Consider the following 16,534-nt stretch of genomic DNA (forward strand, 5'->3'; position numbering starts at 1 on the left):
TTAGGGTTGTTGATGAAAGGGATGACGGATTAACAAAGCAGTGTACAAAACACATTACGTCCTGATAAAGATGATATACCTATGCCTTGGGATACTGGTTAAAAAAACGCAAAACGATATTTCTGTCAATGTCAGCATTGGTGTACCCCTCTAAAATAGAATCATGAACGACAATGTTAACTCAACCATAAAACGGTCGAAAGTATTGTTATAAAGGCCACGACAGAATCACTGTATATATTTCCATTAATAAAGTTAATGAAATTGGCCGTACTGTACATTCAGGTTTGAACACGCAAAACGATATTTCTGTCAATGTCAGCATTGGTATCCCCTTCTAAGATAGAATCATGAACGACAATGTTAACTCAACATAATTCGGTTTTAAGTATTGTTTTAAAGGCCACGACAGAACTACTGCATATTTTCCATTAATAAAGTTGATGAAATTGGCCATACTGTACATTCAAGTTAGGACATTCCTCTAAATATTCATTAAAGTTTCTCAGAGAATCGGATAAAGTAATTTTTATATTAACTCCTAGTGAAGTGAATGATAGTACAGAATTAAATGTTTATATTTGTTAAAAAATAGGCGGAGGCTTAGGGATTATGGTAGTGGTGATAGTATAATTTGGAGAACTGGGTGAAAATAAAATAAACATAGATATAAAACATAAGATTAAAAAAAACAAAATAAACCTCCAGATGAGTTCATTCCAAGCGTAGTTCTTTATTATTTTGTCTACCAGTAACTCTAGAACGGGTAAGGAGTTTGTTAAATCGTCATTATTTTCTTTGCTTATCTTTAATAATAGATTCATCATGTTTTATAGCAATGTGAGGGATTAGGGTTAGCCTAGACTAATAAAGAAATCAGGCATAAATATAAATAAACTCTTGTTGAAATTAAACAAACATTAAAATAATGTAAAACCGGTAGATGGGTCAATATTAGATGAATATTTCTAGTAGTTGGAGGGCTATCATCAAAAAAAATTTTGGGGGGACTTATCAAGCCTATTATGATATTCTAAAAGTTAAAAAATAATATGATGAATGGAATGTAATGTTATTAAGATTAAGGTTAATTAATTGTAAGGTAATTAAAAAATAAGATTAAAAAATGGGGGGGGGGGAAGAAGGTAAAATAAATTATTATATTATAAAAATTAAATTGAAGGAATTGATAAGGTTTTGAGAAATAGTGGTTAATAGATAATAGAAATAGAAAGAAAAGAATGAGATAATAATTTAGTGATAAATAAATTCATTAAGGGAGGGGAAAAAATAAAGAAAGAGTTATTTATAAGGATTGGAGATTATGAATAGGTTAGGATAAGAATATTTAAATATTTGAATATACTTGGTTATCTTCTTAATTATTGGTTATGAAAGAAAAATATGAGTATAAAAAATAGTAATGTAAGTACTGACAAAAATTGTGAGTATGTTCAAAATAAATATACAAGTTGAGTATCTTGTAGAGATTTCATTAATGTGTAATTGATAATATGAGATGAAAATTGATAAGGTAATCTAAGAAATAAAGAAAGGATTAAGTAAAATAAAAAGTTTCATTCATATTTACAAAGTTGAGGGAATATTGTTTTTATCAATTCAAAGACGATTTTTCAAATCTCTCAATCCATGTTATATATGTGTACACCTACACCAACAATTCTCGAAATTCCATTCATCTGTTCTGTTTGTATAAAATAAATAAATAAAATCAACAAATAAAAAAAATAAAAATAAATACGTACCAATGACATGACGTAGCGATGACATGGCGTCACGATGAAGGAGTGAGGACATCGGAAAATTATAATATATATTTTGCCTTTAAATAAAATAAAAAATGTATTTTTTATACCAAATTTATGTCAAGTTTTTCAATTATGATTTAAATATAGAATTTTTTTTATTATCAATTCAAAAATTCTTAAACCCGAGTTAAACCCGCAACCAACCCCGGTTATAAAAATATTTCCCTTATCCGAACCAGAACCAAGCCCACCTAATTTTTTACATCAAACCGAACCGAACCCAGGCAAAAATTTTGCCCAGTTCGCATACATGGTTTAAACTACCAGAAAATTAAATTTTAAAGATAACAAAAGTCTGGAGTCAGATTTCAGAGTTCTTACACGAGTTATTTACCAACCATTTTTTAAATTTATAATAATACCAGAAATGATGATATTGAATTTTATTTTAACATATTACATTTTATAATTAAATAAAATAAATCTTTTAATAATATATAAATATTAAATTCAAAAAATTATCATATTTGAACTCCAGCAATATAGCCAATGCTGACTATTCACTTTGTATGGCCCTTTCTTTCTCATTAAAAATAAAGAAAATTCTGAAAAAGTAAAAAAATTTTTTAATATAATTCTAATAGAATTAATAAGGTGATAAGAAAAATGAAGTAACTAGTGGAAAGAATTATTGGCAAAAAAACCCCTTGGAAAAAATTTAACAAAAAAAAATCTGTTTAATTTAAATATTAGGTCACGTGATAATTTTATCCTTATAGAGGATAATGCATAAATATTTGACGGGGGGGGGGGGGGGGTTACGAATTTTTATTACATATTATTTAAAAATATGATATGATATAAAATCGATTTTTTTTAATAACAAATATGAAAATTCTTTATCTATATTATAATTTTCCTATGTCCTCACTACGTCATCGTGACGTCATGTCATCGTGACGTCATGTCATCGTGACGTCATGTCATCGCTACGTCATATCATTGTTACGTCATGTCATAGGTACGTATTTATTTATTTATTTAATTAATTTATTTATTTTATACAAACAGATGATCCTATAACTTAAATCTTCTATGCAACTGTACGAGGCCATATTAAAACCAAAAAGTAATACATTATTTACTATTATTTTATACAAACAGATGATCCTATAACTTAAATTTTCTATGCAACTATGGGAGGCCATATTAAAACCAAAAAGTACATTATTTACTAAATATTACAAAATATTAATATTTTATATCTCTAAGCTTGGGAATTTATTTTTAAAATTAATGCAACTGTAGGAGGCACAATATTAGGAAGCATATAATTAAGGAAGCATATAATTAAGGAAGCATATAATTATAAAAAAGTTTATCAAGCCCAGCTCAACCCTTAATAATTTGTAAAAGATATTCCCATGTCAGGTGCAAGATAATATAAATTTTGAGGTTCCAAGCTCAGTCGTATCCAATATAATTTTGAAAATTTTTTCCCACCTAGGAGATAGTTAAATTTTTAATTGATTTATCATCACATGAAGGGTAAATATCTGATTTACCCATTAGTTTAAAATGTAAAAAAAACATAAATAATATTAGGGCAGACCTTATTTTGTCATGATTCTCTAATAAGTGCTGTTCAGGTTTTCTCAGTTTCCCTTATTACCAATTCACATGATATTTTTCAAAATTAGTGCAACTGGAGGAGGCCATATTAAAACCAATTGTAAAAGTAATACATTATTTACTAAATATTACAAATTATTAATATTTTATATAGAAATTCATAACTGAGTTAATTCAATAAATTTAATATCTCTAGGCTTGGGGAAAATTTTTTCAAAATTATTATGGGTTGGCAGCGTCTACATGAGCGGGAGGGGTAGGAACAGTTTGCATCCTATTTTTTTGAGGGGGTAGGGGGTAAGCTGCTTTAATGGGGGTAGGATAAAATTTTTTTGGGAGTTATCTATTAAATTTTAAGATGAAATAAGACAAAGTTTATTGCTGTAAAAATTAATACTTTTATTATAGTATTATTATAATACAATTCATCGACCAAATCTATATATTGCAAACAATCATACACATTGTTTTCCAAATAAACTATCCTTTTAAATATAATTTAAAAGGTTTAGATATTTTAGCAAGCTCATAATGCCATAATAATTAATTCATTGTAAATAATGGAGGTTTTAATTAAATTTATTATCTAAAAAATAAATTCTTTATATTCACAAAATATCGATAGTTGGTATTAGAGATAGATTAATTTAAGTTATCCTTTTTATTTGAAAAGAGTATCAATAAATAAATAAGTGAAAATAACGATAAAGAGACATCTCCGCCGAAGGCGGCTGGGATTTTTTAGGGGGGTAGGCAAAGGTTTTTGAAGGGGGTTTGCATCCAGTAAAAATCCTGTCATGTAGACGCTGTGGGTTGAATTGGGCTTAAAAAATATTTCTCAAAATTAATATTGGCTTGGTTTTCAAAAATTATTAGGGATTGAAATGGGCTTGAGAAAATCTTTTTAAATTATTAAGATCTTGGATGCTTGGAAATTTTTTCCAAATATTGTAAGCGAACCTATATTGGGATTTTTTAATGTTAAATGTTAGTCTTATGTTAATATTTTTATAAAGTATTATATTTTATCCGTAGACTAATTGGTAAATCAGAGATTTCCCCTTCATTAATTATAAATTTAATATCTCTGCCCCCCCCCCCCCAATTTTTTTTGATGTTATCCCTCCAACTACTAGATATATGCATCTAATATTGACCCATCTACTGGTTTACAGAATTTTAATGTTCGTTTTATTTCAATAATGATGTTTATTTATATTTTTGCCCTTTATTTGTCTAGGCTAACCCAACCTTAATCCTCACATTGCTACAAAACATGATGAATCTATGAAAGATAAGCAAGGAAAATAATGACGAATAAACAAACGCCTTGCCCGTTCTAGAGTTACTGGTAGCCAAAATAATAAAAAACTACGCTTAAAATTAACTCCTCTGGAGGTTTATTTATTTTTTTTTTCTTATGTTTTATATTTATATGTTTATTTTATTTTCACCCAGTTGCCTTCAAATGATATTTCTATTACCACTACCACAATCCCTATGCCACATCTGCCTATTTTTTAACAAATATAAGCATTCAATTCCGTACTATCATTCACTTCACTAGGAGTTATTATAAATAGTACTTTATCTGATTCTCTGAGAAACTTTCATGATTATTTAGAGGAATATTCAAACCTGAATGTGCAATACGGCCATTTTCATCAACTTTATTAATGGAAGAATATGCAGTAATTCTGTCATGGCCTTTATAAATTCTTACTACATTTTTATGGCTGAGTTAACATTTTCGTTCATGATTCTATTTTAGAGGGGGCTACCAATGCTGACATTAACAGAAATAACATTTTGCGTTCTTCTTTTACCAGTATCCCAAGGCATAGGCATATGACTCATCTTTATCAGGACGTATTATGTTTTGTACACTGCTTTGGTTCCGTCATTACTTTCATCTACAACCCTAAATGATATGAAATTGTACATTAATTATTTCCTTTCCAGGCAACCTTCCAGATTTATTTTGTCGCTTTTTCCATCAAAAATAAAAATGTCAACAAGGATTTGCTCTTAATTTTATCAAATACACAACATAATAATTATTCCTCATTATTTTTTAAAAAAATTATCCTAAATTTATATGTCAATAAAAAATATTTTCAATATTTATATATAGAATTGGAGTGCTCCACTCGACATTTTCAAAATTTTTGAGTTAGAAGTGGATAATAACTTATTTATATCTTATTTAATCACGTGTTGTATTTCCCTCCTTTTTTAATTTTTTGCTTTCCATATTGAATCGTATAATTTTCATTACATTTATCTCTATTCCTATTTTAATGTGTAGGTAAATTTTATATTATTACATATTATAAATTAAATATTTGAATTATTATGTATTAGTTTGTTAATATAATAAATTTCATTTTTTTTTATTTAATCAAGCTGGCAATTTTTGATAATTTTGGATATCTATTTTTATTTAATTTCCACCAGTCTAATGGATTTGTATTATTACAAATTGTGGCTTCATCCACATATTTGCTTATTTCTAAGTTATTATTGTTGTGACTAGGTTTAACCTGATATATTTTATAAAACCCTTAATTTCTAGTTTTAAATAAACATGGAAAAAAATCATGAAGCATTACCATAAAAACAGGTCTAAGAACCAACTCTCAAAATTTTCCTGAATCCAATTTTTTTTTTAAACTAGGAATTTATTAGGTGATGTAAATATAAAATTTATTTATTTAATCAAGATAATCTCTGGCAATTTTTGATAATATTGGATATCTATTTTTATTTAATTTCCACCAGTCTAATGGATTTGTATTATTACAAATTGTGGCTTCATCCACATATTTGCTTATTTCTAAGTTATTATTGTTGTGACTAGGTTTAACCTGATATATTTTATAAAACCCTTAATTTCTAGTTTTAAATAAACATGAAAAAAAAATCATAAAGCATTACCATAAAAACAGGGCTAAGAACCAACTCTCAAAATTTTACTGAATTACCTTTCTCATAATTTAAATAACATAAAATTAAATTTGATTAAATAATTGTTTTACATGTATCATAATTTTTTAATATTTTTAGAAGCATAGCAAATGAAAGAAAAAGACTAGGGGAATGTGGTGAGGCCTACATCAATATCAAAGGTGAATTGAAAAGAGCAAGGATGGTTCAGAATGATCATTCAAAAATGTAGATTTCAGTGTCATCTAAAAGTTAATGAAGATCAGAGTAAAATTATTCATGAGGTTTTTTGGAGCTTAGCTGATGAAGCTAAAGGTTCTTTCTATAGCAAATTTATTGTTAGGACTCCATGTAAAAGAAGGATAAAAGATTCTTTAAATTATAAAAACTATTCATACTTATATTTTTTTGAAGTGGAGAATGTTAAAGTTAGAGTCTGCAAACAATTTTTTTTACAAACACTTGATATTAGTAATAAACGTTATTTTTTTAAACATTTATACCAAAATACTGGAACTTATTTGGCTCCTAGAAAAGGTAAAAATACTAAAAAAGTTATTTCTGATCAAGATAAAGATTTCATTATCGATCACATAAACTCCATTCCAAAGGTCCAATCTCATTACAGGCGAAAAGATTTTTCCAAGGAATACTTTGATGGAAGTCTCAATTTTAAAATACTTTATGATCTATATTCTAAAAATGTGATGAATTATCGAGAATTCCTGTTAAGGCGCATTATTATACAACAATATTTAAAAATAGTTTTAATATAGGATTTGCTAAACCACTAAAAGATAGGTGCGATAAATGTGAGCGGTATTAAATTAATAAAAAATATATGAATGAAGAATAGATTTGTAACTACAATAAGCACCATGACGATTATGTTGAGACGAGTATTGAAAGAGGTATGGACAGAATCATAGCAAGGTCAAAAATTTTTTTAGTCATATCATTTGACCTTCATAATGTCATAACCTTACCAAGATCTGAGGTTGGATCTTTTATTATAAAAGAAAATTATCTGTTTATAATGAAACTACATATTGCAGTCAAGACAAACGTGGTTATTGTGCTATTTGGCATCAAGGCCAAACCGGAAGAACTGGTAATGACATAGCTTGCAGTGTGATAGCATTAGTAGATGCGATATTAAAAAAAATTCCAAATATCCCTCATCTAATTCTGTGGGCTGATTCCTGTGTCGCCCAAAATAAAAAATTCTATTATAATTTATGGTTTAAAACATTATTTAGCAAATAACACGACCAGTCAAATCGAAACAATACAAATCAAATATGGTGCTCCAGGCCATTCGATTTTACAAGAGGTAGATTCAATACATAGCCAAATAGAAAGATGCTTAAGAAAAAATGAGATCCATAGCCTTCTAACTCTTTATAGATTAATAAGAGATACTAATCGCAAAAACCCATTTGAGGTAATTGAAATTGTCAAGAAGGGTAAGATTTTTATTAATGATCAAATTATTCTGTTTTATTATTTGTCAAATCATAGGATTAAAAATAAATTTGTAATTTTGATGAATCATCGCTATATAAATTAATATTGTATTTGGATGAGTCATCATTGTTTTAGAAATTAATTTATTTTATTTTATTATTAATAAATATATATTTATTTTTGTGAATCTATAAAAGACAAAGAAAAAAAAGGATTGGAATTTTTTTTATATATTTTTTTTTGGAATTTTATATTTGGAATTTTGGATTGTAAATTATATTTTTTTTTGACGCGTCTTTAAAAGTGGAAATAAATTAAAATATTTTAATTGAAGAATAATAAAGAGTTACCGCATTAAAGAATCTAATTTATTGGGATATAAAATATTTGGGTGTATAAACATAAAAGAAATGACTTCAAATAATTATTTCGATTTTTATTCTGCTTCGGAAAAAAATTCAAATTTTACCACATACCGTTCACTAAATTAAAATCAATAAAAATTTCAAAAACTGAACCTTTTTATTTGCAATATAGATTATCGTTTAAATCTAATAATATGATTAAAGTGTCTATTTTACAGGATTCAAAAACACGTAGGCCTAATTTTGACAAAGAATTAGTTGCAACAAATTTTTCGCATATTAAATTGATCCCGAAAACGAATGGCAAAATAAACGATGAAACTAAAAAAGATATTAGATTAATGTTAGAGTTCATGCCAAGAGTTGATAGAGAATATATGGAAAATATTATTAATTAAATATTAGATTTATATTATATCCATTTTTATTAATTGTAAGAATAAATTAGAAAATAAATAAAGATATAGTGTTAATTTATTTATTAAATTTAAAAAAATGTAAATCGCGCATTTATAACATTAAAAAAAAATCATAAAGTGTTATATTTGCTTCACTTGCATTTTGATTTTATCAAATAAATTTTTTGATTAAAATTTTTTTAGGCTATAATTAATTAACAATATGATAAATTATCTCTGAAATTTTGAATTAAATTGAGCAATAAGTTTTTCCTATATTTGATTTTAAACTTTAATGTTGATTTTCTCATTTTAAACTTTTGCGCAAGTGGAGCATTCCAATTCTAGACCGACGATATATAATTTACAAGTTTCATTAGTGTTCAATGGCATTTTTGTTATTTAATTAGATAGCATTTTTTTTTTACTTAACATAAAATATAGACAAATAATTTGGGAAATGCAAAAAATACATTAAATTTATCTGAAAAGCTACAATAACCCTATATAATAAACAACAATTTATTTTTTATATATAATTATAATTTATTATATTACCAAAAAGTATAAGAGTAGGTTAATTTTATTTTATTTGTTATGATTCTCTAATAAGTGGTTTGCCCAGGCCTTCCCAGTTTCCCTTAATACGGAATTCACATGTTTTTTTTACATCTTAAACTAATTAATAAATCAGATAATTCCCCCTTCATGTGATGATAAATCAATTAAAAATTTAACTATATCCGAGGTGGGAAAAATTTTTCAAAATTATAATGGATACGACTGGGCTTGGAACCTCAAAATTTATATTAGCTTGCACCTGGGAATATCCTTAACAAATTATTAAGGGTTGAGCTGGGCTGGATAAACTTTTTAATAATTATATGCTTCCTAATGTAGAGAACTGCAAAGTAATTTTTTCGCAACCCGAGCCCGACCCGAATAAAATTTTGCAATTTAAGTTTTAATATTATAATAACCAAAAAAATTTTTATGTGTATTTATTCAGTTCAGCCACCTTAAATAAAAGTTTATTTGACGGCCATAATCTATTCAAGATATATATTAAGTTGCATTTTATTAAATTTGTAAAAAATATTATAAAACGATTAATATACAAGCGAATTTAAAAATTATAACGATTATATAATATAATAAGCATCATTTATGCGAATATAGGATATAAAAGTTAATAAATATATAAAAAATATAATGAACATATTATATTATATTGACCTCATCAATATCATTATCAAAATTATCACAAAGTGAATAATTATGATATATAAATAAAGAGGCGTCCAGTTTATCTGGCTTTAAACGAGTCCTTCTCTCCTCAAAGGCCCTACCAGCAGCTGAAAACGCCCTTTCACTGCTAGCCGACGAAGCAGGGATAGCCAGGAATTTAAGAGCTAAAATACTTAAATTTGGAAACTCATAATGGTTTGTTTTCCACCATTTTAAAATATTATCGTCATCAATACATAATTTCGGATCTAGGTATTTTTTTAGCTCGTCAACTTCGGCGCTAGCATCAGAATACGCATTGTCAGCCTCCCATAGAGAGAAGTCCAAAAACGTATCTACCACCTTTATAGTTTCTTAAGAAAAAAATATTCATTAATAATATTAAGATATATATTTACTTTATTATTTTTTAATAAATAATTTTATTATTAATTTAATAAACCTTTATTTACTACTCTATCGGTTGAGCACGAGTTAGATGGTGAGTTGTTTAAAGACTTTTGCTCAATCACATCTCTGTTAATTTTCTCTGCATTAATCAACGTGTTGATATGTTGACACAAATCTTTATAATGTTCCCGGGATAACATTTTCATATCCCGATGGGCACAAAAACGTCGAAATTTGGTGGAATAAATCTATTTTAAATTTATCCACCAATATTTCCCGGCATCTTAATGAAAGCTGGTTTAGCTGATAGTTATAGCTAGGATTAGCTAAAAAACTCAATATTTTATGATAACATAAAATAACTTTGTGAATAGTAGGTTTTAAATCACTCTCAAGTTCATCACTCGCAATTTTAAAAGGCGTCAGAAACTTGATCAGATCCCTCATCATTTCAAAATCAATATTTTCAAGTCTAATCGACTCTCCTCTGGAATTGAGGATTTCCAATATGTCATTAAATTGATTAAAGATCGATTCAATCATATTCAACCTAATATTCCACCTAGTCTCAACACACACGTGGAGAGTTTTATCGAGGCGATTAACTAATCTAAAATGTAATGATATATTTTAATAAAAAGTTAATTTAACATACCCACTCTGTTTCATATACGTTACTAAACTTTTACAGTCATTAAAACATTGATTTATCTCCGAACAAGATTCAATATTTTTGTTATCAGAAGTATTTCTCAATACTGTATTTAATAGATGAGAAGCACAATTTAAACGCTTATGATTTTCAAAAGCTTTAATCATATTAGCTCCTTAGTCAGTAATAATTGGAATTTCCGATAAATAGGCCCTGCTGTATCCTGATACAAAGAATACATGGATTTTTATAAATATTTTTAATGAAATCAATACCTAACAAGGTGAAATTTCTAATAATTTCCTTTTTGATATTTTCCCCTGTCTTTTTTTCCGCTTCAAATTTGCATGTAAACAATACAATTTTATTTAGTTTCCAGGAATCATTTATAAAATGAATTTTTAGAGTTACATATGATATTTTTTATAATCATCAGTCCAAAGGTCTGTGGTGGCTATAAAAAATTATTAATAATTTAACCATATTTTCATAAATTTGTTACCAGCACATCGACCCTTTTTCATATATGAGTTTAATATAGGAAATAATTTATTGCGGATACCATCAGCAGTATCTACTAAATTTCTAGAAATTGTCGTAGGATTAGGAATGATGCTTTTAACATCAATATTTCCATATATTGAACCAATTTTGGCAAAATATTGGCAATAATCAACAAAGCCTTCCCCATGAATTGTATCAAATGATCTCAAATCACGTCCACAAAACATAGTAAGCACCTTTGTGCACTCTTTTTCAATTTTGTACAACTTTTGAGTTTTTCCGGATCAGTACCAAAAAGACTATTAATTGTTAATTGCGTCTTTTTACTCTCTGCTGTTGTACTTGTATTTGTATATACACATTTATGTCTTTTAAGTTGATTTGTGCCTAAAATAATTTAATAAGATCATATTTTATGTATAAATATCTAACCTGTTGTCATTGAATTATATACATAAATAAATTTGCATATAATACAAATGACATAATTAAGCTTTTCTTTATTTTCATCATATATAAATGAAAATTTCTTCCATACATCGGATTTTCCATTAAGATTCTCCCTTACTTCATACTCTTTTGTCTTAATCTTTTCACCAATTCTTTTTAATTTTGCATCCATTGAGATAATTTTTTTAATATGGCTGTGTCTAAAATCTAAAAAAAATATTTAAAATGACTTTAATCAATTAGATTGAAATAAACAGAGTTGGGCAGTACTGCGAATACTTGTATCTAAGATACATGATCCCTTTATATCTTGTACTCAGTATATTTTGACATTTTTAATAAGATACTAATATCTGTATCTAAGATCCTTAATTCTGAAAAGAATCTTGTATCTTTTTCATTTTCCTGACAAAAGATACAGATACAGATTCTTTGTAATATTCATGTTTTAAATTTTACATATCACAGTATACATCTTATTTTCTTTGAGAATCTTGTATTAATTTCCTAATTTTTTTCTGCCATATTTTAAAATATTGACAACCAAAATTAGCTGGAAAATTTACAACTCATATTAAGGTAGATAGATAAAAAAATAATAATACCAAAACGAAATAAGTAAAGATTATATTTTATATATAAATGTAACTTAGAATATCATTACCAATTTTATATAATATTTTTTAATTTCTAGGATGATTAACATTTATGGTAGTGAAATTTAAATTATAGAAATAAGTTCCCCTGAATCAAATCCCAATCTTAAATCTTATATGGAAATTTTTTAAAACAAATGTTAAAAAAGACAATGTATAGGCTAGATAAATAATAAATAATGAATAAAACTTATCTTTAGTACATAAAATATGTCTTATCTTGTAATTCACGGGAAACACACAATTTAGTGATAAAATAGTTTGGTATCCCGGTTGTTAGGTTTATAAAATAATAATTAATAATGACATGACATGTTAATATGATTGACATTTTAATCCTAAAATGTGATAAATATTAAATAATATGATTTTATAATTAATATTATAAATTATACTGACTATTTAAGATATTAATATTATTATTTATTTTCGGGTCGGGCTACGGACAGCCCGTGCAGTTCTCTATCCTAATCTGAGCGATCTGGCATGACATCTATCGTAAAAAAATGAATAAAAATCTCATTCCCCGTCATTTTTGACGGGTTTTCTACTATATATTATATTTTAAAAATAAGGTCAAAAAATACCACTTATATTGATATCTATAGAAATTAAAAAATATATAAATATGAATTTTAATAAATTCCATGCATCTTTTATTTCTTCGTTTTCTTTGAGCTGTATTTTTCTCTGAAAAGATTTCATCCTCCCGCGATGATTCATTTTCATATTTTGATACATGGATATGGAATCCATTCTGATATCGAAGGTATATTAATATTAATGAACCATTTGACAAATTATCATAAGATGAAAGCCACTTTCGCACTCGGCAGTACTACAGGATAAGGTATTCACAGAATTAAGAAATTTTTAAATTTATTATTGGATATATTTTCAGATGTATTGTCGAAGCTCAGCAATGTTTCATATTCATTTAATTTGATATTTGGTAGATTTTTTTGCTTCTCACCAAATTTCGCCTAAATTCTCAGGCCATAATGAATATATCGGAAAGAATTTCTAAAATAAAAAAGATAATTCGATTTAAATTTATTTAAATCTTTTACCATCATTTTCAAAGCTATCCATTAAAGGGAGCGCGCGTACTTTCTAGAGTAGGTATATTTTATTTTTTTTGTAAGTTTTGGATTTTTTTAATGGTATATTTTTAAATAAAGTGAAATTTCTAAATTGAGGGACATCTGTAAATATTTACATACATATAGCATATACTTGAAAATGTGGGTAATTTGCTTTAATTTTTTTTTGAGTAGGGAGTGGGGTAGGCATCATAGTGAGGTTGAGAAAATAACATTATTTATAGATTAAGATAAAAATAATTGATAAAAAAAATTAATATATTAATAGATAATTATTTCCTATTCATTCATAAATAACATTTTAGTATTATCATGAGGCATGAAGGAGTTTAATTAGAATTATTTGGAAGTTATTAATTCTTTAAATTAAAATCAGGGGTTAGTTATAGCATAATAGGTGAGTAAATATCGTGTCCTTTGATAATAAAAATGATTTTGTTATATTTGCATTATTTCTTGCCCTTACTGTTGTTAAATCGTTTCAATAATAACAGTTTATAAAATTCGTTAAACCCTGAGGCAAGCGTATATTTTTTTCAAGATTAGGCTATACTTTAGGTTTAAATCTAGTTTCTCTATTCACTAGATGGCTATAAAATTAATATTAAAAAGATTTTGACTAAATTTAATTTTCATAACAATAATATATAAAAGGGGGATTTAATTTTAACACTTTTGAAAAAAATTAATTTTTTTTGGCCTAGGGATTCAGAACCTCTTCATAGAAATGGGTCTAGAAATCAAAAATAAATTCGCGAGAGCTTAGCCCCTCGTGGTGTCCCTTGCAATATACTCTTGCTTATATACAGAGAGCGTCTACATGACAGGATTTTCACTGGATGTAAACCCCCTTCAAAAACCTTTGCCTACCCCCCTGAAAAATTTCCACCACCTTCGGCGGCGGTGTGTCTTTATCATTATTTTTTATTTATTGATACTCTTTTCAAAGAAAATAAAAAGGATAACTTAAATTAACCTATCTCTACTACCAACTATCGATATTTTGTGAATATAAAAAATTTATTTTTTAGAAAATAAATTCAATTAAAACCTCTATTATATACTAATTATTATGCCATTATGAGCTTGCTGAAATATCTAAACCTTTTAAATTACATTTAAAAGGATAGTTTATTTGGAAAACAATGTGTATGATTGTTTGCAATATATAGATTTGGTCGATGAATTGTATTATAATAATACTAAAATAAAAGTATCAATTTTTACAGCAATAAATTTTGTCCTATTTTATCTCAAAATTTAATAGATAACCCCCAAAAAAATTTATCCTACCCCATTAAAGCAGCTTACCCCCTACCCCCTCAAAAAAATAGGATACAAACTGTTCCTACCCCACAGATAAAGTTGTTGTAATTCATAAAGGTTTTCACATATTATTATTATGTTTCATATGTATTATAATTTTTTTAAAGATATTTATTGATTTGATTGCTAATGCTCATAATTTGATTTACTACGCATTGTAAATTTAACATTGATCTCTAATTTTTAATTTTTGGAACATCAACTTTGGCGTTGAATAATTCCCATGTTTTATAATATCTAAATTAAAAAAGGTGTGGCCTGTCTCGCCATATTTTTTTATTTCTAAATATGCAAACACAAATTTTTGAACTCGTTTTGTTAAATTTATTGGCTTTTTAAATTTGCATAAATTTCCAGATTTTATGATTTTTTTCGAGCATAAAATACTTTAAAAAAATTAGTGATAAAATTTTAATTCAAAAAAAAATTTATTCTAATAAACCAGATGCTAATTTATAGCTCTTTAAAATATTAGTCTGAAAGGTGCTCATTTCTCAAAAATATAAGGCAAAATATATTTAAGATTCATTTTTATAAACATTGGCAAATAGCGATATTTAAATTTCAATTTTTTATAATAATTATTTTTTAGATTTTTAATAGTTGACAAAAATTTTATAATTTAAAAATGCCTTGACACATTATTAGTCTGCTATTTACCAATGTTTAAAAAATGGAACTTAAAAATATTTTGCTTTATATCTTTGGGAAATGAGCACCTCTGAGGTTAATATTTTAAAGAGCTATAAATTAGCATTTGGTTTATTAGGATATTATCTCCTACATCTGGCAAACAATTTCAATATTGATAACTAATAAATAAGCGAAGGTTAGGCCATTTTCAAATTTGAGATAGTCAAAAAAAAATTTAAGTCTGGATAAACAAATGATCTTCAATTAAGGAAATAAAATCATAAAAATGTAGATGACAGGAAAGCCAGTAAAATTTGGTGTAAAAGTTGGATTTTATTTCACCTTGTCCATATTCCTTTAATTTTGATAGTTATAAAAGGAAGGGTAACAATAAAACTAGTCATTTTGGTGATGGAGTCCTGAGATAATTAAAAATTATTTCTAGCATTTAAGAACCTACACTATTCTTAGATAATTTTTTTTTTACATCCACAAATTTATGAAGAATGTTACAAGAAAAGATCTAGGTTATGCAGGAACAATCCGCATAAATCGAAAAATGTTCTTTGTCCAAACATTAATGAAAGTCATAGAAGTATTATGAAGCCATCATTAATAAAAATATTGCTTTGTGTAAAATGATAGGCGTCCAGTAGGAGTGGTGAGCTAGCATTAAGGAAAATATCATCTAAATAAAGACAAGCGATGGAGTTCTTAGCACAAGGTTTATTTTAATATCGATCAATCAATATTATTCCCTCAGAATGTATGAGATGAATTAATTAATTTGATAGATTTTAAGAGGCTATCGTTCCCGACTGCGCAGCAAAAAGATTGGTCCTGGTGCCTTTTTCCTAAACTCAATTTACGGGTTGTAGCCGAGGGTACATATATCTTCGACTCGAAATATATCTCATCTCCTATTCAAAATATTTATAGTGGGATCTATAATGAGGAATACACCTGAAAAGCAATACCGTCCGGGACAATCAATG

At 26.8% G+C, this 16,534-nt stretch overlaps 1 protein-coding gene across 1 annotated transcript; it reads right to left on the bottom strand.

Annotated features, from left to right (window-relative positions):
- Nucleotides 1-9,798: 9,798 nt before the first annotated feature.
- LOC135931839 (uncharacterized) lies at nucleotides 9,799-11,813 on the bottom strand. The gene is made up of 5 exons (XM_065469149.1): nucleotides 11,804-11,813; nucleotides 11,608-11,758; nucleotides 10,579-10,825; nucleotides 10,268-10,463; nucleotides 9,799-10,178 (listed from the first exon to the last, which is right to left on the bottom strand). The coding sequence occupies exons 1-5, from the start codon at nucleotides 11,811-11,813 to the stop codon at nucleotides 9,799-9,801; spliced, it is 984 nt and encodes a 327-aa protein (XP_065325221.1).
- Between the last annotated feature and the right edge of the window lie 4,721 nt (nucleotides 11,814-16,534).

The sequence above is a fragment of the Gordionus sp. m RMFG-2023 genome, chromosome 1, assembly GCF_954871325.1.
Source record: "Gordionus sp. m RMFG-2023 chromosome 1, tfGorSpeb1-WG-v2, whole genome shotgun sequence".
Lineage (NCBI taxonomy): Eukaryota > Metazoa > Nematomorpha > Gordioida > Chordodea > Parachordodidae > Gordionus > Gordionus sp. m RMFG-2023.